Source organism: Leucoraja erinacea, chromosome 1 (genome assembly GCF_028641065.1).
Source record: "Leucoraja erinacea ecotype New England chromosome 1, Leri_hhj_1, whole genome shotgun sequence".
In the NCBI taxonomy this organism is placed as follows: Eukaryota; Metazoa; Chordata; class Chondrichthyes; order Rajiformes; family Rajidae; genus Leucoraja; species Leucoraja erinaceus.
This window is the reverse complement of record NC_073377.1, coordinates 169505773-169531894: the sequence shown is the minus strand read 5'-3', so window position 1 is coordinate 169531894 and position 26122 is coordinate 169505773. Positions and strand designations below refer to the sequence as shown.

The 26122-nt window shown below is 44.9% G+C and overlaps 1 protein-coding gene across 1 annotated transcript in view; it reads right to left on the bottom strand.

Annotated features, from left to right (window-relative positions):
* Positions 1-24636, bottom strand: part of maml3 (mastermind-like transcriptional coactivator 3) — a 479071-nt gene extending 454435 nt beyond the window's left edge. The window contains exon 1 of the mRNA XM_055647968.1: positions 23537-24636. Within this exon, the coding sequence (XP_055503943.1) occupies positions 23537-23902 (366 nt within the window). The 5' untranslated portion in view covers positions 23903-24636. The remainder of the gene's footprint in view (positions 1-23536) is intronic.
* Between the last annotated feature and the right edge of the window lie 1486 nt (positions 24637-26122).

Below are 26122 nucleotides of genomic sequence, written 5' to 3'. Positions count from 1 at the left end.
AGTACATATAACTAAATAGTTCATGGCCTCCTCTCTAAAATACACGTTTACAGCTTGTTGCACATGCCATACAAGGAAACCTTGCTCCATGGAGAGACACAGCCTACAATTACATCAACAAGGGTCTTCATGTAAAGCCCCAGAGGCCCAGTGTGCTACCAGTCCCACATCCATGTATTCTGCATGTCCCTTCTCATGCCATCTCCCACTGTCACAGGGAGTGGAGATTGCTGGAGACAATTTTGCCCAGAAGATAGTTGGGGATGGGATGATGAGTGGGATTACAAAAGAGCTGGAGGGACACAGCAGGTCAGGCTGCATTAACAAAGGGAATGGATAGACATCGGTTCAGGTCAGGACATTTCTTGAGACTCAAGATGTTTAGGATTGGTGGAGGGAGGAGAGAAATGGGAGTGTACTCCAGGGTGATTATGGGGGTGAAGGAAGGTGCCAGGGAATAATGTGGCAACAGGAGGATGAAGATACTAGGGGCCAACAGAGAGCTAAAGCAGGAATCTAAATTGTGGAGGATACATTACACAAGACCAGCCTCAACCCAACAGAGAAGAGGAGTTTCTTTAGCCAGAGGGTAATAAATCCTTGGCCAGAGAAGGATGTGGAGGTCAAGACATTGGGTATTTTTAAAGCACAGTTTAATTGGTTCCTGATAAAATAAGGTCGCCAATGGGTATAGGGAGAAGGCAAGGTTGATGGTTGAAAGGGAAAAATAGATCAGGCATGATCGAATGGTGGAGCAGACTTCTGGTCTTATAGAAACATCTGGTTCTGACAGCTGTGGCATTTACAACTTCACAGATGTGATGTCAATCATGTCCTGCACAGCAAAAGACATCGCAGGTTTTGCCCAATGCCTTCCATAATACAGAGAGGTGGCTCGGATCGAAAATGCAGGAGGGTTTGCAATTATGAAAAGTACACAATCACACGTTTAAGATCTCAATTAATATTTAATTGCTTCATGGATAAAAAAATGTTAGATTTGTTTCAAACAATTTGAATGAGTATCGTTTCATTATTGTCACATATCCTGGGGTATGTGCGTCTTATATGTTGTGTGTTATCCAGTCAGCAAACGGACTACACATGATTATAATCAAGACATCTGCAATGTACAGGAACAAGGGAATGAAGCTTAGTGCAAGATAAAGTCTAATTAAGTCCGATTAAAGATAGTTCAAAGGGCTCCGGTAAGTAAGGTAGGTGGGAGATCAGGACCGCACTTTAGCTGGTTAGAGGCTGCTGATAGTTTCAGAAGAATTTGAATCGTTCTACATTCTAGATCAAGAGACCCTTGGTATATCGTCATTACAAAAAGTAGCCACAGTGTAAACAACTGTGATAGGCATCTTGATATTCCACTTTCTACAACGTGTGACACAAAATCCCAGAGGTTGCAGAAATGCATGATGTGTTCCTGCCACTCACCACTGCACTCCACATATTACGATCGGAGCGCCTGTTGAATGTTTAGTAGAGTGTTAAATTTGTTCATGATATATGTATTTTTATTTCTATTTATTTTTAATGCACACTGGTTGAGCAACATTTTTTTGTTTCCTCTGGGTATGTGAATACTCAGGAAATGACAATAAAGATATACAATACAATACAATACTTCCAGAGGTTACTGTGGTTTGCTAAAGGAACCACTGCTCAGTTTCTAGGGCCACCACCATGGCTGCTATCAACTGATGGTCCATATCCCCTGACTCTGCTATTTTTAAGAGCCCTATCTAGCTCTCTCTTGAAAGCACCCAGAGAACCCGCCCACCGCCCTCTGAGGCAGAGAATTCCACAGACTCACCACTCTCTGTGAGAAAAAGTGTTTCCTCGTCTCCGTTCTAAATGGCTTACTCCTTATTCTTAAACTGTGGCCCCTGGTTCTGGACTCCCCCAACATCGGGAACATGTTTCCTGCCTCTAGCATGTCCAAGCCTTTAACAATCTTATATGTTTCAATGAGATGCCCTCTCATCCTTCTAAACTTCTTCCATACATCTGGTATGAACAGCAATTTTTCAGTCTGAGAAGCAATCCCTGGATCAAGTGAGTTTTGGAAAATCCCAACTAAACCATCCACAATGTGTAGGAAGGAACTTCAGATGCTGGTCTTCTGAGTAAGGATTTCTTGCACAGAGGGCTGAATGGCCTCCCTCTATTGCTAGAACCACAACATAGCACAAAATCAGATAGTGGATGCTGGATGAATGAGACCTTTCAATGTTTTGTCAGGCAAAAGGTTATGGTGTGAAAGGCAATGAATTCCACTGTGCCTGAGGTAGAGTCGCTGCCTTACACTGCCAGAGACCCGAGTTTGATCCTAAATGTGGGTGGGTGCTGTCTGTACGGAGTTGTGCGAGACCACATGGGGTTTTCTCTGGGTGCTCCGGTTTCCTCCCACACTCCAAACAAATACAGGTTTGTAGGTTAAATGGCATTGATAAAATTGTAAATTGTTCCAAGTGTATAGGATAGTGTTAGTGAAGGGGGGGGGGGGGACACAGGTTAGTGCGGACTCCGTGGGCGAAAGGACTTGTTTCCGCACTGTATGTCTAAAGCAGTGGTTCCCAACCTTTTTTTGGCCATGCCCCACCTAAACACCCCTAAAATCCTGATGCCCCCCCCCCCCCCTTGCTTTCCCTTGAGAGAAAACAGAGGAAATAGATATTATAAGGGTAACTTAGCAAAAGCTCTTTGAATCGCATTTCTAAATCCAATTCAATAAATAAGGTTCTCCAATGACCTCGCGCGCTTCGTGCGACGTGCGTGAAGAACGATGGCGCGGTGATTATGTAATAACTACACAATAAAGACCTTTTATACCCCAAAAAAATTATTTACTCAAAATAACATCTGAAACATAAACTACATATGTTTACCTGATGGAAAATCCAAAAAAATAAAAATCGAAAATTTGGACCCAGTCGCGCTCAATTGTCCCCCTTAAAATTCAAATTGCCCCCCTGTGGGGCGTACGCCCCACGTTGGGAACCACTGGTCTAAAGTCTTTAGCATCTAAATAATGGAGTGAGGTACAGAAATAAATGAACTAAACTGTAGCGCAGTTTGAAGGAGTTACTGTATTTCTGTGAGGTATCAAGTACAGATAGGTTACTCCCAGGGAAAGATGTGCCATTCTTCAGCCCAATGATGGTGCTTAGACTATAATAATAAAGGCTATATAGGATTGGTTAATACACCATGTTTGAGCACTCCAGTGTAAGGAAAGTTATTTAAGTGGTGCAATTGCTGAATGCTGCCACTTAGAATGGCCTTGGCCAGGTTAAGTGAGGCAATATGTGGCCAGCTGGCCAAATCTGATTTGAAGTGAATTGGAAGTGGCATTCTGCTAAAAGGACAACTTAACCAATAGGACAGCTCAAGGGAAATTGAAAAAGGTCAAACTGCCTTACGTGTTTTATCAATGCAAACTTTTTTCTCATCTCTCCTCATGCTACTGAAACAGTTTATGATCTTTACCTCTGTGAAATATCTTGCCCTGTTCCTTTCATGCTGTAAGTACACCCCAACAGTGCTGAAATCAAGGCATATTGTGTAGTCTCTTGCTCAAATTCCAACTCTTCCCAGGACCTTAAAGCAACAGAACCACTTTACTCCAAACTTCACCTCTGCATTTAATGCTTCTAATGCAACCTTTTAAGAATCAAATTTGATGTTAAGAAGCCACTACTTGTAGTTTAGTTCAGTTTAGAGACACAGCATGGAAACAGGCCCTTCAGCCCACCAAACCCACACCGACCAGTGATCCCAGCACATTAACACTATCCTACACACACTAGGGACAACTTTTACATTTATACCAAGCCAATTAATCTACAAACCTGTATACTTCTTGACTTGTTTCTTTTGTAAACCATGTCACATGCAATATAGATTTAAGCTTCTCCACAAGGAAACCTGCCAACAACAAATGTGGCAATGTTGTCGAATCCGAATCAAACAGCACTTCACCCACCCTCGTCACTACCTACATGGCAGCAACAATAGTTTGCAATACCCCAATTTGAACAACAGAGTGTGATGTTGTGAGCACATGATAATGCTAAATACAATGGCATCATCTAGAAATAACAACTATCAACACTTAGTGCAAGTTAATTAAAAAGATATTTTTTTCATTTACCAGGACATATGTAAACAATTTAGTTTATTGTCACGTGTAAAGCTTTGTTTGCTGCGTGCTATCCAGTCAGCGGAAAGACTATACACGGTTACAATCAAGCAATCTACAGATCCAGGGTAAAGGGAATAACGCTAAGTACAAGATAAAGTCCAGTAAAGTCTGATTAAAGAGGTCTCCAATGAGATGGATGGCAGGTGAGGACCACACTCTAGTTTGTGATAGGATGGTTCAGTTGCTTGATAACATTCCCTGAATCTGGAGGTGTGCCTCTTCAAACCTTTGTACCTCTTGCCTTGATGGGGGAGGGGAGTGTCTGGGGCAAGACGCATCCTGGATTATGCTGGTGGCCTTTGCCGAGGCTGCGTGAAGTGTGGATGGACTAAACTAAACCAAACCATTTGCAAATTGACACAAAAACTAACCTACAACAAAGTGTCCGTTTACACACCAGAGTTTCAACAAACAAGAATTTCCAATATCATCCACCAACATTCTTCACCTTCTCAATAGACAATAGGTGCAGGAGTAGGCCATTCAGCCCTTCGAGCCAGCACCGCCATTCGACGTGATCATGGCTGATCATCCCAAATCAGTACCCCGTTCCTGCCTTCTCCCCATATCCCCTGACTCTGCTATTTTTAAGAGCCCTATCTAGTTCTCTCTTGAAAGCACCCAGAGAATCTGCCTCCACCGCCCTCTGAGGCAGAGAATTCCGCAGACTCACCACTCTCTGTGAGAAAAAGTGTTTCCTCGTCTCCGTTCTAAATGGCTTACTCCTTATTCTTAAACTGTGGCCCCTGGTTCTGGACTCCCCCAACATCGGGAACATGTTTCCTGCCTCTAGCGTGTCCAAGCCCTTAACAATCTTATATGTTTCAATGAGATGCCCTCTCATCCTTCTAAACCTCTTCCATACATCTGGTATGAACAGCAATTTTTCAGTCTGAGAAGCAATCCCTGGATCAAGTGAGTTTTGGAAAATCCCAACTAAACCATCCACAATGTGTAGGAAGGAACTTCAGATGCCAGTTCCCACTGAAGAAAGACACAAAATGCAGGAGTAACTCAGCAGGTCAGGCAGCATCTCTGGAGAAAAGGAACAGGTGAAGTTTTGGATAGTGAACCTTCTTCAGACTGAGAGTCAGGGGAGAGGGAAACTAGGGGTATGAAACGGCACAGAACAAATCAGAGCCAGCACCGATGATCCAGGAAAGGTGGAGCCCACAATGGTCCATTGTGGGCTGTGGAAGAGATGATAATGAAGGGATACGTACAGCTAAACTAACAGGATGACCGGGGGGCGGGTGGGGATGATGGCGAGAGAGGGAATGCAAGGGTGACCTGAAATTAGGGAAATCAATATTCATACCATTGGGTTGTAAACCTCCCAAGCAAAGTATCAGATGCTGTTCCTCCAATTAGCGTGTGGCCTCAATCTGAGAGTAGAGGAGACCCAGGACAGAAAGGTCAGTGTGGAAATGGGAAGAGGGGTAAAAATCCACAATGTCTTCACTGATTACGGAACATAATGCTGTCCTTTAAACTATGTTGATTGCAAATCATCTTAGGTTTTATTATATCTTCCATTCGAACTTCTGCACTTGAAATGTGTATGAAGATGATCTAGCTCGAGTTGTGGTTGTGTTACACTCACCACTAACTGTGCGCCGTTCTGCTGGAAGGGTCACGTACATAATAACAACTTGCATTTATACCACAGTTATTACAATGACTCGTTGTAAGACATTTTTAAGAACATTGTCAATCAAAACCTGACACCATCCCGTAGGAGATGTCAAGACACCCGGCCAATATTACAGTCAACAATGCCGGTTTGGGAGGAACAGCACCTGATATTTCGCTTGGGCAACTTACAACCCAGCAGTAACCCTTGTTTTCCCTCTCACTCCGTCCCTTCCCCCACCCTAGGTCTCCAATTAGTTCCATTGTCCTGATTACATTTTACTGATCGAATGCTTCCTTGTCACCTTCCCCATAACTGACAAATAACCATTCTTCAATTCCTATGGAGCGAAGGAAATGGGCGACGTTTCGGGCCGAAACGCTTCTTCAGACTGAGTGAGTCTGAATCAGTCTGAAGAAGGGTTTCGGCCCGAAACGTTGCCCATTTCCTTCGCTCCATAGATGCTGCTGCACCCGCTGAGTTTCTCCAGCATTTTTGTGTACCTTCGATCTTCCAGCATCTGCAGTTCTTTCTTGAACATTCTTCAATTCCTTATCATCAGCTTCGATCTGAGTTTTCACACCTTATTCTTCCATATCTCTATGTCTCCCTCTCCCCCGACTCTCAGTCTGAAGAAGAGTCTCAACCCAGCTGGACTGGTAGTTGGCAACTGCCCACAGATTTCCCTGAAGAAGGGTCTCGACCCAAAACGTCACCCATTCCTTCTCGCCAGAAATGCTGCCTGTGCCACCGAGTCACTCCAGCATTTTCGGTCTATCTAAGGTTTTGCAGTGTGTTTGCAGGAAGAGAGGTAGTAACTCAGCAGAGGAGCATGGGGAATCCCAGCAGCCGAAACAGGTTATGGACAAAGTTATGGAATTGGAGGTGGTTAGGACATCAGGGAAAAGCTGGGACATAATAGTAGGCCATAGAAGGATATGTAGCCAGGAATGAGAAACTTGGTACAAATGACTCCCCCTCAACACAGTTGTTCCTTCCTAACTGGGGCAGTGGGTCCTTTTCCAGCCACCCCCTATATTGACCTAGGTAGGACATTCCACCTCAAATAAAGTAGCAAGCACCACTTTAGAGCAAAGCTCTTAATAACACACAATCAATAAAGCACAATCCAAGTACTGTCAAGTGAACATAACTCATCTTTGCTCGATTATGTCCCTTGCAATTACCTGCCTGTATCTTCACACAATTTCTTTGGTAAGAGGCTGAATTATGCATTCATGCTCACCAAGATTTATTTCCCTTCAGCCTTGTGTCATATGTACAAGACTAAAAACTTGCCACTCTGTATTTCCAGTCTGTATTTTCTACTGCCTATGGTGGTAGAGGCGGCTCTGAAAGCTCCAGTTAGTTACAGGCTGTTCACTTCAGTTGAGTAAAGAAAGTGGGGGTGTGAATCAAGATGGTCACTGGCTTACTCCAGCCACATTCCACAGCATTCCAAGCCGCAGGAACTGTTGACTCTTTTAACAAAAACAACCTCCCGTTTGTGCCGGCTGAAATAGTTCACCAACCGCCACCACCACCACCATTGCCCTCCCCCAACCCCTCTCCCACCCGCCCCCACACACACACACACACACACACCCCTGACCAACCATCCCACCAGCTCCACCCCACCCACTAGTCACAGCAGAAAGCCTTCAGAACAGGGCAGATTAAAGGCTTCCTATTGCAATCAGGCACATGCTAAATTAAGGCTCGGGGGAGGGAATTTGCAAGTACCAAACTTGTCTTGTGTTGTGTGGATCTGTTCTCCAGTACAGTCTGTGCACTCTTTCCAAAGACAAAATACTCACAGGGAAAGAGATTCCTGTTACACCAGATAATCTTAAAAAAGAAATTCGGAACAGGGACAAACGTCTAACATTAGTGTAGGGACAAACGTCCTTGGAACACTTGAGTATATTCTACCCAGCAACAGGCCCCGGGGAGTAGTGTTCTTTTAGTTTGAATTAACTGAATAATTACTCCTAATGAAACAGGCACTTGTCTATTTACTGTTCAGCACTTGAAAGGTAATGTTTCTGTACTACTTCAGACAGTGTTTGGTTCTCTTAAGGATACAAGTTTAGTAAATATTTAACGAACGCTATACAGAAACCTATTGGGAGTTCTGGGCTCCATCCATGCATTTGTTGCGCTTTAAAAGGTTCATTTACAATGAACGGAAGGGATACCAAAGCTATCAGGCCTCAGTTGTGCTTCGAGGCTGTTTCAACTAGGATTAGGGCACCTTGTAAACTTGAATGTGCTAGTGAAATCCCACTGTTGACCAACTGAAGCCAAACTGTGCGAAATATTAAGGAGCATTCACACATTAGCTCAATCTTCTCCTTCGAGTATTGGGGTAAAGATTCCAACTGGTTTATTTAGTCAACGTTGTACAGCACAGGAACCAGCTCTTCAGCCAAATACATCCATGCCAACCCTTATGCCTGTCGATGTTTATCCACTTAGACATAGAAAAAAACATAGAAATTAGGTGCAGGAGTAGGCCATTCGGCCCTTCGAGCCTGCACCGCCATTCAATATGATCATGGCTGATCATCCAACTTAGTATCCCGTACCTGCCTTCTCTCCATACCCTCTGATCCCCTTGGCCACAAAGGCCACATCTATCTCCCTCTTAAATATAGCCAATGAACTGGCCTCAACTACCCTCTGTGGCAGAGAGTTCCAGAGATTCACCACTCTCTGTGTGAAAAAAGTTCTCCTCATCTCGGTTTTAAAGGATTTCCCCCTTATCCTTAAGCTGTGACCCCTTGTCCTGGACTTCCCCAACATCGGGAACAATCTTCCTGCATCTAGCCTGTCCAAACCCTTAAGAATTTTGTAAGTTTCTATAAGATCCCCTCTCAATCTCCTAAATTCTAGAGAGTATAAACCAAGTCTATCCAGTCTTTCTTCATAAGACAGTCCTGACATCCCAGGTATCAGTCTGGTGAACCGTCTCTGCACTCCCTCTATGGCAATAATGTCCTTCCTCAGATTTGGAGACCAAAACTGTACGCAATACTCCAGGTGTGGTCTCACCCCAAGACCCTGTACAACTGCAGTAGAACCTCCCTGCTCCTATACTCAAATCTTTTTGCTATGAATGCTAACATACCATTCGCTTTCTTTACTGCCTGCTGCACCTGCATGCCTACCTTCAATGACTGGTGTACCATGACACCCAGGTCTCGCTGCATCTCCCCCTTTTCCCAATCGGCCACCATTTAGATAATAGTCTGCTTTCCCGTTTTTTGCCACCAAAATGGCAATGGCAGTCTGCATTCATTCTAAGTGCCTGTCCAGATGCCTCTTAAAGGTGGTAGCTGTTCCTGTCCCTGCCACCTCTGCTGGCAGCTCATCCTCAATACCAACTACGCTTTGTTTCAAAATTTCACCCATTAGGTCTGCTTTAAAACTCCCCCCACCCACATCTTAAACCATGCCCTCCAGCTTTAGGCAATCCCACCAGGACAAACAGCCGCTGGCTACCTAGCCCATATCTGCTTCTGGCAATTTTATATACCTCTCTCTCTCAGCCACCCCATCTCCAGGGAAACCAGACCCAGCCTGTCCAACCATTCATAACTTAAATCCTGCAATCCAGGGAGCGCCATCATTGTGAATCTTTTCTGGGCACTCTCTCATGTAATCACATCTCTCCAGTAGTGTGTTGACCAGAAATGCAATCAATAATCCAAGTGTGCAGCCTAACCAATGCTTTGTTCAACTGTAAATTAATTTGTCCCTGAACAAGTGAGGCAGTGAAGCTGATTATTCTTGTTCGTGAGTTTGAAAGATTCCAAGCAAAACAGTCACACAAAATGTTGGAGTAACTCAGTAAGAATTTCATTGTTCCACTGGGACCATACGACAATAAAACACTCCTGACTGTTTTGGGACAGGCAGCGCTGCTGGAAAGACGGAGTGGGTGACGTTTCAGGTCGAGACCCTTCTCTGATTTTACTGAAAAGTTCACACAAACTGAGATTGTGAACTTTAATCCAACAGTTTCAAATGCTTTTGGATTTTATTATATTACGTTAAAACAATGACACATGAAATGTTTTAATCACTTGCTCCAATTTGAACTGCATTTTTATAGCTGCCTATGAAGCCATCTTCTCAGGCATTTCTACGCGATCTTCTGCCTAAGTATCAACAGCACAACATGCACACAATGCAAACATTCATGGAAGACAAGTTGAAGGCACATAATTCTGTCTCTACCCCTCTCCATCCCACCCCAAGCCTTGCATTGCTGCCCACAATCGCACATGAGAAAATGGCCTGAGTAGCAAACTCATGCAAATGCTGGATATCGGAAATCAAAACAGGAAGTGCAAGAGATACTAAGCAGGCTGAGCAGCATGTGTAGCAGGAGCCAGACAATGTTTCAGAGAAAGGGCATGAAGCTGGAACATCAATTGTTTTCTCTCTTCAAAAGATGCTGAGCATCTCCAGAATTTGCTCTTTGGATTCATAACGAATGGCGACAGGTGAGATTTGCAAGGATGCTGACCCAGAAAAGCTTGTGAGGAATGGGTTGAGGAGGATTAGAATGGCACAATTCTCACTCTCCAATTTGCACCACTTTGCCTCTTGCTGCTAATCCTGGTTTGGAGAGGTTTTGGAACACTCTATATATATACACACACACACACACACACAAGACACACACACACACACGCAAGACGCAAGACGCACCGCACCCACACACACACACACACACACACCCACACACCCACACACACACACACACACACACACACACAGACACGCACACACCATCTTCCTTTGGTGCTGATGATGTAGTAATAGAGGTTTGAACAGTCATCAAGAACTCTCTTGCTGGGTTTCCTCAATGAACCTTGTCAATGGCTCTCACTCACACCACGGAGACAATTCATGGTTTGAGCACCAACAATAATATCAGTTATGGGCGGCACAGTGGCACAGCGGTAGAGTTGCTGCCTAACAGTGCCAGAGATCTGGGTTTGATCCTCACTGCTGTCTGTACAGACTTTGTACATAGACACAAAATGCTGGAGTAACTCAGCGGGACAGGCAGCATCTCTGGAGAGAAGGAATGGGTGACACCTCATTTTGGGTCGAGACCCTTGTTCAGACTGGAGAATGGACTCGACCCGAAACGTCACCCATTCCTTCTCTCCAGAGATGCTGCCTGTCCCGCTGAGTTACTCCAGCTTTTTGTGTCTTCCTTCAGTTTAAACCAGCATCTGCAGTTCCTTCCCACACTGAGTTTGTATATACTACCAATGACCGCGTGGGTTTTCTCTGGATGCCCTGGTTCTGGTTTGGAACTTAATTGGCTTTGGTAAATTGTAAAATTAGTGTGTAGATTAGTGTATGCAGTAATTGCTGGTCAGAGCAGACTTGGTGGGCTGAAGTCTGTACTGTATCTCTGAAGTCTAAGTCATATCTATTTATCATCAGAATTCCAGAATATTTCACGACGATATAGAATGCAAATGACACAATAGAAATTAAACAATTGGTTTGGTCTGTTCTCTAATATAATCTATGGTTACAATTAGAGAAATTATCATCATCCCTATTGTTAAATAATGGTCCATGCAAACAATGATGTGAATAGTTTAGGATTCAATTGGGATTGTTTTCCTCTCACTGAATGACCGGCAGAGACCGACTTTGTAGCCTCATATCAAAAGCACTTCCTGGAATTATTAACCCTGCAGGATTTGTTTATAAGTGATACAGTACGGAAACAGGCCCTTCAGCCCATCGAGTCCGTGCTGACCAGTGATCCCCGCACACTAACACTTTCCTAAGAGGGACAATTTACAATCTTACCAAAGCCAATTAGTCTAAAAACCTGTACGTCTTTGGAGTGTGGGTGAAAACTGGAGATCCTGGAAAAAAAAATAATAGGGAGGAAAAGTCACAGCAGAACGTACAAACTCAGGAGAACGTACAAACTCTGCACAGACAGCATTCAAAGCCGGGTCCAAGGCATTGTAAGGCAGCAACACTACCTCCTTGCCGATTGGGGAGACCAAATCTTTGGAGATATTTAAAGAGGAGGTAGAATTTTTTTAAATAGATTGGGGAATCTAGAGACTTGGGGGGCTGTGACATGAGGAGTTGAGGCCTGGGGCAGATCAGCTATGGTCATGTTGAGTACTAGGGCTGACCTGAGGGGCTGTGCAGTCTACTCCTGCAACGACCTTCTTGTATTCGCTAACGGAACACTCCCCCGGAAAGATTGTACGTTCAAATAAAGGGAGTAAACACAAACTTTAAAAATAAAACCAAGACTAAACAAAAGCAGTCACGGCGTGACCATGTAGCAAGCAGTTGTCCTTAGCTCTTGCTTCTGACAGGGAGGCTCCTTTCTTTGCACAGGGTACATCCTGTGTTTCTAAGGAACAAAACAACAATGTGTATTGTAGGCTCTGTCCGATGAATTAGTACGAATCTAGTCCATAAAATGTTACAATCCGGCCAGCATTATTCAAAGGCTTCTTGCGCAGTAGTTTTGGATTCATCATCTTCCCATCGCCAGTGAAAGAGAAGCAATCCATTCTAATCCACGCTGCCAGGAGGTTTTAGTTCCAAAAGAAGCAGGATTATAATCTCACTATTACATTGTTTTTCCAAAATCCTGCTGACCACACTAGCAGAAGGTAACCGTAACTGGATTTCCCCTGGTTTTAGCCACAACTATCGCCTGGCAGAAGCAGTTAAATGATGTGAGGCAGGGCCACTGATGATCTAGATTTACAGCGGGGCATTAACATGAAAGCTTCTTCCTATCTCCATGTCCGTGTAGACGCAAGGGTTCTGTGGATCTCCCATCAAAGGTCTACCCACTGATTACAAGAGAATGTTCCCAATGCATCTGCTGCTGTGTTAGTTAGTGGCTGCTCTCAGTATGGGAACTGGTTATGGTTGGCTTTCAAGCAAGGGTGTTCCAGGCCCACAGTAGTAGTACATCTTTAGCCAGGACGGGCAGCATCTGGAGGATGTGGGAATGCAAGAGCACATGTCCGATATATCCTGAGGGCAGGTGTCGAGACGTCTTCACGAATGGGAGAATCACAAGACTGGTGGCTGGTCATTTGAAACTGAGATACACAGTAACTGCTTCTGGTGGAGGCTGGTGAACCTCTGGAATTCTTTACCTTAGGGAGGATTGTGGAGACTGGATTATTGGGAATAATGAAGGAAGGAAGTAAATAAACTTTAGAAATATCAACGAAAGGAGGCCTACGTGAAACTGGCATAGAAGGGGAGATGAGTCTAGGGCCAGATCAGCCATGTTGACTCAGGACAGCACAGGAACTGGCCCTTCAGCCCCATCCACCTGTGCTGAACACAATGCCAAGGTAAATCTATCTCCGTGCGAGCACACAATCCATGTCCCTCCACTCCCTGCAAATCCCCATGTCTATCTAAAAGACTCTTAAACACCACTATCATATCTGCCTCCACCACTGCCCCAGTGATCTTCAGGCAACCACCACCCTGTGAAAAAACCCTGGGAAGAGGGTTTGGGACGTGGGCAGAGAAAGGGACTGGAGGGGATGTAGAGGTAAACAGGCAGCCATTCTAGCACAGGATGGAAATCTCACACGGTTTGGCAGATAGGGATTGCCATGGTCAGTGATGGATGAAGAGGGGCAAGACTGGACAGGCTGTGGGCTATAATGTATATTATTGAATAAGGTCCAAGGAGCTGCTGTTTAATTCACTCAGTATCCAGAAAAACTAGGTCTAGCTTACCCTGATCATCATGCGGTTAAATATCCGTGACAACTGCGGTCAGTATCCAAATTGGGACTGACATTCAAACACAAACCTCTGATTTAAAAAGTTGTTGGTTAAAATGGTAACTCTTGTTTCTCTCTCCACAGATGCTGTCTGACCTGATGTTCATTATTTACACCATTCTATGTTTCTATTTTTACAACTTCTTGCTCTTCTTGGGTGGGTTATTCTGGCCTGAATATTGAACCGAGGGAGATAGGGCAAGATGTCTAAAGTTTCTTCTGTAATGACAGGAAATGGATAGAGGGGAGTTGTAGATTACACCAGAGCTTTGAATGTTGAGATGTGAAGAGAAGAAAGATAACAGTCGTGGCGTCGACATCTCAACACTACCTCCAACTTCTTCACTGGATTCTTCAAGACAACAATTCGAACATCTTCTCTGAAATGTCCGACGTTTCTATTGAACATCAGTGGTTGAGGGGAGACTCACTTCAAGAGGCTGCGCGAATGGACCAGACACAGCCTGCAGTGACACAGAGGACACCTGCAGCTTTGTTTGGCCAGGCCGACCCTGCAACACCAGCCACCAGAACAACCGAGTCTTTATGGCCAGTGCACTAGAAGCAACTTGGACTTTGAAAACGGCCCCACAACCTGGTGACTCCTGTACATTGTTTCAGGGGAATGTTTCTATACACTCTGAACTTAATCTAGGGTCGTGCTTGTTAAACTGTATGCAAAAGGAAATAGAATTTCACTGTACCTTGACAAAATTCCAGAACAAGGGGTCACAGTTTAAGGATAAGGGGGAAATCTTTTAGGACCGAGATGAGGAAAACATTTTTCACACAGAGAGTGGTGAATCTCTGGAATTCTCTGCCACAGAAGGTAGTTGAGGCCACAGTTCAATAGTCAAAACCTTTTCCCCCAGGGTGGAAATGTCCAACATTAGAGGGCAAAGCTATAAGGTGAGAGGGGGAAAGTTTAATGGAGATGTGCGGGGAAAGTTTTTCTTGCACAGAGGGGGGTCTAGAACGCATTGCCAGGGGGTGGAGGTGGAGGCAGATAAAATAGTGGTGTTGAAGAGGCATTTAGATAGTCACATGGAAGTGCATGGAATAGTTGGATATGGATCATGTATAGGCAGATGAGCTCAGTTTAACTTGGTATCATGTCCGGCACAAAGACTGTGGGCTGAAGGGCCTGTTCCTGCACTGCACTGTTCTATGTTCATCAGCTACCTCAATGCCAAATGGACCGACCAATGGCTTCCAAGTTTAATCTGTGCAGAATCGCCTGTGGGGCAGAAGTTGTTGGAGACTGGAGGAAGGAGAGCATAATGCCAGAGTTTTACATCCTTCAACAGTTGAAGGGAGAGATTGCAAATTGAGGCAAATTGACACATGGCTGCCCAGTTAATACAATCTATAGTAGACCCAGAGATCAGGCATGGCCAGCAATTCAACTGTACTCAAACTGCTGGGGTTCTGTGGCCCCAAATATAGGAACATTGAGCATTTCAGCCCCTTGAGCATGTTCCCATTCCTAATGGTATTGTGGGGAGTGGGAGATCACAGTCATCTCACACTGTGGACCTTTCAGTGTCACAGCCCACCCATGAAGAATACCCATTGACAGAGCACAAAACAAACTGCAGAAGGGACTCAGTGGGTCAAGCAGCATCTGTGGAGGTGATGGGATGGTTGACCCAAGCAGAAAGAGAGGTCGGTCTCTCAATGATCTTTTTGGGAGAAGAGTTGATTCTCAAGATTCCCTCTTGCAGGTCCTGATCCTGAGGGGCAACTCAGCAAATCCAGCGCAGAAATTCAGAGTTAATCCTCCATTTCTACTCACAGATCCTATGCTCAGATGCACAGTGGAGAGATCAGATATTCATACGACATTGACTACCGACTGACTGAAGCTCTTTCTTGGGACGAGTCCAATAGCCCCTGAATGCACAGTTACACAGCATTTACAAAGGTGCAAGGATGAACATTCCAATGTATATCATATAACCATATAACAATTACAGCACGGAAACAGGCCATCTCGGCCCTACAAGTCCATGCCGAACAACTTTTTTTCCCTTAGTCCCACCTGCCTGCACTCACACCATAACCCTCCATTCCCTTCTCATCCATATGCCTATCCAATTTATTTTTAAATGATACCAACGAACCTGCTTCCACCACTTCCACTGGAAGCTCATTCCACACCGCTACCACTCTCTGAGTAAAGAAGTTCCCCCTCATGTTACCCCTAAACTTCTGTCCCTTAATTCTGAAGTCATGTCCCCTTGTTTGAATCTTCCCTATTCTCAAAGGGAAAAGCTTGTCCACATCAACTCTGTCTATCCCTGTCATCATCACCATCATCAACCCTTAACCATCACGAGTAGAGGAACAGGAGTTGCTTTAACCATGGCAGTGGATCTACCCATTAACGCAGCTTTAAAGTACAGAACAAGATTTCAACGCGCGGGATTCTACACATTTGTCTTTTATTGCAGATGTGGAAATATCTACTGATATTTATGTCTGAAGCTTTTATTCCCACCCCCTTCCCCAACCTTCAGCTCTCTCCCATGTACTTTCTTTATTGGTTCAACTGGTATATGGGCACACAAACTATAGCACCTTAAATGCACATGAATCAGCAGGTTCCACAACTGGACCAAGGCAGCAAAGGTGAACTATTCAACTGGGTGGGGAAGGTGTACTTCGAGATAAAAGGTGCAAGCTAAGCATACTTTTTCTACTCGGTGGAAATGAACCCAAAGATTTTGGATAGACAATAGACAGTAGGTCCATTCGGCCCTTTGAGCCAGCACCGCCATTCAATGTGATCATGGCTGATCATCCCCAATCAGTACCCCGTTCCTGCCTTCTCCCCATATCCCCTGACTCCGCTACTTTTAAGAGCCCTATCTAGCTCTCTCTTGAAAGCATCCAGAGAACCGGCCTCCACCGCCCTCTGAGGCAGAGAATTCCACAGACTCACCGCTCTCTGTGAGAAAAAGTGTTTCCTCATCTCCGTTCTAAATGGCTTACTCCTTATTCTTAAACTGTGGCCCCTGGTTCTGGACTCTCCCAACATCGGGAACATGTTTCCTGCCTCTAGCGTGTCCAAACCCTTAACAATCTTATATGTTTCAATAAGATCCCCTCTTATCCTTCTAAACTCCAGAGTGTACAAGCCCAGCTGCTCCATTCTCTCATCATATGACAGTCCCGCCATCCCGGGAATTAACCTTGTAAACCTACGCTGGGCTCCCTCAATAACAAGAATGTCCTTCCTCAAATTAGGGGTCCAAAACTGCACACAATACTCCAGGTGTGTTCTCACCAGGGCCCTGTACAACTGCAGAAGGACCTCTTTGCTCCTATACTTGACTCCTCTTGTTATAAAGGCCAACATGCCATTCGCTTTCTTCACTGCCTGCTGTACCTGCATGCTTACTTTCATAGACTGATGAACAAGGACCCCCAGATCCAATTGTACTTCCCCTTTTCCCAACTTGACGCCATTTAGATAGTAATCTGCCTTCCTGTTTTTTTAAACCAAAGTGGATAACCTCACATTTATCCACATTAAACTGCATCTACCATGCATCTTCCCACTCCCCCAACCTGCCCAAGTCACCCTGCATTCTCATAGCATCCTCCTCACAGTTCACACTGCCACCCAGCTTTGTGTCATCTGCAAATTTGTTAATGTCACTTTGAATCCCTTCATCCAAATCATTGATGTACATTGTAAATAGCTGCGGTCCCAGCACCGAGCCTTGCGGTACCCCACTAGTCACTGCCTGCCATTCTGAAAGGGACCCGTTAATCCCTACTCTTTGTTTCCTGTCTGCCAACAAATTTTGTATTCATGTCAGCACTCTACCCCCAATACCATGTCCCCTAATTTTGCCCACTAATCTCCTATGTGGGACCTTCTCGAATGCTTTCTGAAAGTCCAGGCACACTACACGACATGTTTTTGCAAAAGAGATCCGATGTTAATGTATATTAAAAACATACACACACTTAGTTCCCCCAATTCTTAGTCATACAAGGACGCAAACAACAAGACATCTTAGCCGATGCATAAAGCTGGGAAGCAAGATTTCACCATAGGTTGGGCTGTACTAAACATTTTTTCTGCAAGGAAAAAGAAAGCTAGTTTCCTTTTAGAATTTGCTGAAGGATGTGCATTTTCCAATGTGTTATGTATAGGACAGGGTAAAGCCAGACAGTGCATATCTTGCCACTAACCAAAGCTCATGAGATTCAAGGGCAATGTGTATTCTAAATTGTAAAAATCTGTACTTTAAGCGAATACAGAACCTGGTGAGAAATATGAGGAAGATATACAAAGATGTGAAAGTTCATTAGATACATACCCATTGCATACATAATGTTAATTGAAATCCATACATCATCATGTTTGGTGCTGGAATGAACCCAGGAAATGTTCAAACTCCGATTTCACAAGCACATGAAAGTAGACATCCCCACTAACTGAAAACAGTTTCTGCTGTTAAGGAAAAGGCACTAAATGAACGTACACTATTTCTATTTCAATAAAAACAATGAAACATTTGCCCAAGGTACCTATTGTTGTGATGATCATTCTTTACACTTATCTTACACACTGAAAGGGTCACATTTTCACCTGATAAAAGGGTCGTCACTTCTCTCCTTTACCATGGAGACTTGTTAGGCTTTGAGTCACTCACTGCCTGATGCAGGATCTACATTTGGCACTTACTGCTCCTTTTAACACTGCTGATCTACAGTGTATTTGGAGCAAGAGTCGTTTTGGTTTCAAACTTCCAGAAATTGTTTGTATTCTGCAGCTAATTGGAATTTCTTTCTTTAATGTAATACACCAAATATACCAAAGATAGTCACAAAATGCTGGAGTAACTCAGCGGGTCATAAGTGATAGGAGTAGAATTAGGCCATTCGGTCCATCAAGTCTACTCTGCTGTTTAATCATGGCTGATCTATCTCTCCCTTCTAACCCCATTCTCCTGCCTTCTCCCCATAACCTCTGACAACTGTACTAATCAACAATCTGTCTATTTAGCCTTAAAAATATCCACTGGACATCAATTCCACAGATTCACCTCACTCTGACTAAACACCATTCTCCTCATCTCCTTCCTAAAAGATCGTTCTTTAATTCTGAAGCTATGGCTGGTTGGATGTGGAGAGGATGTCTCCACTAGTGGGAGAGTCTAGGACTAGAGGTCATAGCCTCAGAATTAAAGGAGGGGAGGGGGAGGGAGGTATTTGTAGGTTAGTTGGAATGGGAGAATTTAATGTTCTACCACTGGGTTGGTGACTGCCCGGGTGAAATATGAGGTGCTGTACCTGCATTTGCATGTGGCTGAACTCTGGCAACGGAGGAGGCCCAGGACAAAATGGTTAGTATGAGAATGAGGAGGGGAGTTAGCAACTGGGAGATTAAGTGTTAAGGTTTGCCGAGTCTACGCTTGGTCTTGCCAATGTACAGGAGCCCACATCGGGACCACTGGTGTCCCTGGATGGTGTTGAGGTAGGAGATATAAGGACAGGTGTTACACCTCTTGTGGTTGCAAGGGCAAATACCTGGGGATTGGGGAGGTTTAGGTAGGAAGGGAATGAGTCAGCCAAGATGTTATGGAGGGAGTGCTCTCTGCAGAAGGCTGAAAAGGGTGTAGATGGGAAGATCAGTGGTGGGATCACGTTGGAGGTGACGGAAATGTCGGAGGATAATGTGTTGGATGTGGAAGCTGGTGAGGTGAAAGGAGAGGACCAGGGGAACTCTGTCCTTGTTGCATCTGGGGAGAGGGAGCGGAAGAGGGCAGAATTTAAGAATTTATCTTTCTTATTCAGGAATTTCCTACAATGTTGGTGACTAACCTCATCGCCTCAAATTGCTCTCTCCACATTGTCAATCATTTAGCTCATGTTCTGCTCATCACAATATGTCATTCAAATATCTCCAGGTTAAGGGCATGTTCCATTAAATTTCACTCTCTCCCCATCCCCATCATTAATCTCTGGTATGGCCCTGGTTTTATTCCTTACAGGGATGCAAACTTGCGATGGCTCCTCCAGAAATGCCTCTGCTCTCCACTATCTGATCAAATCACATGAATCTCCAGAAATCTTCATTCTCCTCACCCAGGTTAAGACTCATCGCTGCAGGGTGGGACTAGATATAGCTCATCTACTGTCCGGCTGTGGAACCACTCCCATACCTCTCCACTCTCACCTCCACCAATAATTGTAAGATCATAATAAGTACATGGTTTTATCATGAATTTTTTTTTCTAAAATACTTAAAATAAAATTGGACCCCAACACAGAATTGATCACTCTAGGTACATCAGTAGCTAACATTATTTCTGAGCTAACATTATTTCAAAGACCTTAATTAGGTTTCCTTAATTATGGCCTGATAACGACAAAAAAATTAATACTTAAATTTTGGAAACACACATCAGTCCCTACTGTAAAGATGTGGATTACAAACATGTAATCAAGAAAGCCCACCTGTCCCCCCGGATCCTGACCAACTTTTACCGCTGTACCATAGAGAGTATCCTGACCACCTGCTTCACGGTATGGTACAGCAGCTGCACTGCTGCGGACAGGAAGGCACTACAACGGGTGGTGAAAACCGCGCAGTACATCATCGGTGCCCCGCTCCCTGCCATGGATGTCCTCCACCGAAAACGGTGTCTGAGACGGGCTGGGAAGATCATTAAAGACCCCTCCCACCCCAACCATGGACTGTTTGCCCTCCTCCCATCAGGGAGGCGGTACAGGAGCCTCAGGTCACGTACTAGTAGGATGAGGAACAGCTTCTACAACAACACAATCACATTGCTGAACTCGGAGTCCCGACGATAGATTTCTCCGGTCCCTCCGTCCCCAGTGTTTAATTATTCTGTATTTTTTGATTATTCTGTATCTTCTCTCTTTCTATTTTTTTAATTTCTTTATGCACAACTACTACGGACTGACGCAAAACTGCATTTCGTTGTACTCATACTTGTATTTGTGCGATGACATTAAAGTTGAATTAAATTGAATTGAATTGAATGTCTGAGACACTACATTTGGAAAATATCAGGCTTGTCTTGGCAGAAAAAGCAGATCACTTTTCCAAGACATGGACGGCCTTCACCGAATTCTTACAAGGATACTTTGGATTTAAATCCAACTATGGGTTGGGTGAGGTGGGTTAAAAGGTCAATAATTGTATAATTTTACATGCTGAAGGTTTTATTCTGGTACAATTGCTTCTAATATTTTAATATATATATTTTTAAAGTGCATGGATTTATCTGTGACTAAAGACCATCAGTCCAGCTGCTTCGGCTATTTTAGACAATAGACAATAGGTGCAGGAGTAGGCCATTCAGCCCTTCGAGCCAGCACCACCATTCAATGTGACCATGGCTGGTCATCCCCAATCTGTACCCCATTCCTGCCTTCTCCCCATATCCGCTATTTTTGAGAGCCCTATCTAGTTCTCTCTTGAAAGCATCCAGAGAATCTGCCTCCAGAGAATTCCACAGACTCACCACTCTCTGTGAGAAAAAGTGTTTCCTCGTCTCCGTTCTAAATGGCTTACTCCTTATTCTTAAACTGTGGCCCCTGGTTCTGGACTCCCCCAACATCGGGAACACGTTTCCTGCCTCTAGCGTGTCCAAGCCCTTAACAATCTTATATATATATTTTATCTCCTGTTTCAGTCCTACGAAGGCAGACTTAACACTAGATCCATCTCTGTACATCAGCTCGAAGCACCTGTCTCTTGACAATTTCTTCCCACTGGTTTCACCAAACTAATCTTATCCCCAATTCCTACCTTGTGTTTCTTCGACACCTTCCCAATATACAAGTAATCACTCGAGCTCGCTTCCTGCCTTTCATCGTAATTAGACATCATAAATAGATCATTCTTGTCAGATCCTGTCCTTCTCCCTTTCAAACCTACCAAGAGCATCACTTCCTCAATTAACCTCTAAATTCATTAGCTAATATCCCATCTCCAACATTTTATTTTCTGATCCAAGACCCTAGAATGTGGTCACACCCCCAAGGTGTGTGCTTCCCCCTCCCCCCCTGTAAATCTGCTTTGCATGTACCTTTCTGCATTCTCGTAGCCCCAATATGGTTCTTTCTAAAACCACTAACAATAATCTCTACAATTGCAAAGAATGATCTCTTCTCATCCTCCTAGATCTCTCTCTTGTACAGTTCATTCACCACATTATTTAACACCGCCCCCTATTTAACCCAACAGTTGAGACTGCCTGTTCGGCCTTCTACTGCAAATGGTTGCAAGGTCAAAATACAGCCAGATAATCTAATGCAGGACTAAGGGAGTACGACATTGTCAAAGGTACTACTGTTTAAATAACATTTTAATTAAAGATTTTGACAGCCTGCTGGAATGAGACTGGGGTATATTCTGGTGGCTTGCCCTGTATTTATGTCTCAAACAGATATTACATAGTTACTTGTCTCGTTACTCTTTGTAAAGACCACGTTATTAACTGCCGTATTTGTCCTTAAAATATCAATTATACTTCAAATGTACTGTAAAGTATTGGTTGTGAGATGTTTGGCCATTATTGGCCGATGACGGTGAAGATACCACACAACAGGCAAGGTCCTCTCATCGCTTCGTTCTAGCCTTGCCCAAACTGCACCAGTTATCGCTTCTGCCTTCACCTCAGCCTTGTCTCCCACTACCACCTTCCTCTGCAAATCCATACCTCCTCGTTAAACATCGATACATACAGCCCTCGAGTACACACCCCCCTTTCCCCAGATCTCCTGTGCTGTCAACCCCAGCCCTTCCTGTCCCTTCTCTCCGCCCTTTACCCCCTTCCCCTGAAATTCCCTCCCAAAGCCTCTCCGCCGCTAACGGCCATGTCTTTTCCAAATGCTTTCCTACTCGACTTCCTTGTATCGCTTATTTCACACATGTACGAGTGCAAGGCAGGCGAGGATAGGTTACTGTACACATGTCGCATAAGCAAATACGTGTGGGCACACACACACACACAGAGCGAAGTATTCTAATCTGAGTCAATATCAACAACATGTTGTGGACAGTCAGCTTTCAGCCGCGGCTAAACCAAGACTGGTCTGTCTGTCTGTCTGTCTCTCCCTCTCTTATACATCTTTCAATGTTTCCTCCTCTCCTCTGTCCATCAACCAAGTCACGCCCATCTCTTTAAATACAAATCGCAGCACGACTCCCCTTACTATGGGGGCAGGAAACGCTAGTACATCGACAGGAGTGTTTAAAACAGCTTGGATCGATGGTTGTAGCGGTAAAACAGCCACAACCACGGGGTTTCGTATACACGTATATATATATATATAATAAGATCAGGAAAAACGTGGGGGGTGAACATTTGCAGGGGGTGGGGGCAAAAGTTTCACACTCTGTAGTTTCACTGGTTGTTGGGTTTCCTGTCGGGGAGAGAGATGAGCGCAATGTTGCAGGAGATACGATCAGAATACAAGCCGCTCAGTACAGAAAGCGAAAGGCAACCACAATGGAGCCGGGCCGGGCCGGGCCGGACCAGCACAATTGGCAAGGAAAGGCGATGTGAGGGAGGGAGTCTCAAACCAAGTGTCAGGTGACTGAATGATTCTAACTGCAACCCACTGCAAATGCTCCAACAAGTTTGATGGCTCCCATTTTCTCAACATTAAAGCAAGTTTGTCACTCCTCACTATATTGAAGAAGACAAGAACATTCTCGCTATGAAGGGTCTCTCCTCCACCTCTCCCCCGGGGGTTTCCCCACCGACAATAACCCCACCACCCCCTCGGCCCACCAATGGCCAATGGAATGGCAGTCTGTGTGGACCTTTAAACGCAGGCAGACTTGGGAAAGTTTGGTCTTACCGCGATCAGAGTGTTGGTCCTCTGATCCGTGACCGCCGGCAGGGCGGCCAGCGCGGACGGAGGGTCAGACTCGCAGAGTTTGTTCCTGTAAGCGCCGTCCTGCTTGCTCTTGCCCGTCTTCTTTGCCTTTAGCTCCAGGCACCTCTGGTGGAGCGTCAAGGTCTCCTGGCGATCCAGTTCAATCTGTTGAGCCTGGGCTTGCTGCCGCCTCACCTCGCAGTTGTTGTGGTGTTTCCTGAAGCCCTCGATCCGTTGCCGGAGCCTCTGCACCACGGTGCTGTGCTTGGGGATACCGCTGGCCCCGTTACCGGCCATCCCCGCCGGGCTGTTGCCGTTCGCAGCCGCGGGGGCCACGAAATCCCCCATCCTCGGCACAAAACAATTAGCCAGGACAACTTTTCTCCCCTCTGCTTCTGTAGGTGTGCGAGTGTGCGTGCAACAGCCAGCAATATATAAACACACACATACGAGGAGAACTGCACCGGGCAGGCAGACAAGCGCCGATCTTACGCTGCTTTGCCTTCGGAAATAAATAAAGCCACAGAAAACAACAAGAATAAGGTCGTGATAACTAACTCATTGCCAGCCGGCGCCTTCCAGAGTTCAACACAGTGTTAAGCTGCGTGAAACGATGCTTCTTGTTCATATATATCCCACTGTTTCTTCATCAACTCCACTCAAAGGTCCGATTATGAGCGATCATCATACAACAACCAATCGTGCAAGCTTTTTTTTTGAAAGAAAGTTTTTTTTAAGCTGTTTACATTTGCTGTGTGTTTGAAGCAGCGGCTCTAGTTGTGCAGGCGTCCCGCGGCATTAGTGTTTAACATGCTGGCGTTCTGCATTGGGGGGGGGGGGGGGGGGAACGACAATGGGATGGCGAAAGTCGGAGGGAAGGGCGAGCGAGCAGCTGCTTGCTACTGCTACTGCTGCCACCGCCGCCGTCGCCTCCACCACCATCACCTCCACCATGCCAGCGCATTGATCTCACACACAGTCAACATCACACAGCCACAGGCCGTGAGCAGACCCAGGGGCAGCAGGAACACACGCCACAGATCCACACTCAACCCAGGATCAGGACTCGAGCGAGGAGCTGGCAGGAGGGAGGGAGACTGTGTGTGTGTGTGTGTGTGTGTGTGGACAGATCTTACATGTGGGGGAATCAGGACTCACACACTCAACCAGCGAGGAATCAAGATTTGTGTCAAGTAAAATGCACACAAAACCAAAACCCAGAATCATATCTAATGCAGACAGCAGAGAGAAATCCAGTCGCAGAGTACAAGGTTTGGAACGGGGATTAAAACACTACATCAGAAATCCAGGGACAGAGTTGCAATATCGCACTGGGACCCAAGGATAAATAGAGGAAAGGGATGAAAAACTGGAGTAGAGTTTTTATACAGAATCGGGACTCGTGGCCAAACTAAGGGGCAGATTGAAACTCAGGAACAGCATTCAGACAGAATCAGGATTTGTGCACAGGGGGGCAAACAGCATCGTAGAACATACAATAGTACAGGAGAGGAACAGGCCATTCGGCCCACAATGTCCCTGCCAAACATTCCACTGCCCCAGGAAGCAGAATAGGGAATCGTAAAGTAATTTTAAAAATGTTTAAAACTGTGGGTATAAGGGGTCACAGCTTAAGGATAAGGGGGAAATCCTTTAAAACCGAGATGAGAAGAACTTTTTTCACACAGAGAGTGGTGAATCTCTGGAACTCTCTGCCACAGAAGGTAGTCGAGGCCAGTTCATTGGTTATATTTAAGAGGGAGTTAGATGTGGCCCTTGTGGCTAAAGGGATCAGGGGGTATGGAGAGAAGGCAGGTACGGGATACTGAGTTGGATGATCAGCCATGATCATATTGAATGGCGAATGGTGCAGGCTCGAAGGGCCGAATGGCCTACTCCTGCACCTAATTTCTATGTTCTATGTTTCTATAAGTAAGTATCTGGATAAGTGCCAGTTGGAGGAGGAATAGATAGAACATCAGGACAGAGGACATTTGCAGACTTCAGACTACACTCATAAGGCACTGTTAGAGAGGAACACAGTGTGATGGATCATGTGTACAGAATCAGGACTTGTTTTTAAAGGACTTCCTTCTGTCCCTCAGCGTTTAAGGCAAATAGAATTAAAGGTAATATAATAATAGAGGCAAAGAGCAGGATTAGTATTGGTACAACAAAAACTAGAGTGAAGAAAGTAGCAGAGTTTATTAGAGAGAAGCTCGGGGGCAGCGTACAGGACTAAAGGCAGCAGCAGCGGCAGCAGCAGCAGCAGGACTAATTCACCCAAGGAGGGAAATGAACCAACTCTGGTTCAGGGAAATAGAACAAGTATTAACAAATCAATCGAGAAGCAGAGGCAAACACTGGGACAGAAGAGTTAAGGATTAGGATTAATTAAATAATGAGAAAGGTAGAGAGCATCGCTGTTGTGTATCTCAGGCTTGTAAAATGGATAAACAGTGGAAAAAACATGGACACCCACTGGATAAGGGTGGACACATGGATATACAACCTGATCAAAGCGGCAGGCAGAATTCCCAACACAGAGTAGTGATCGCAAATCATTGC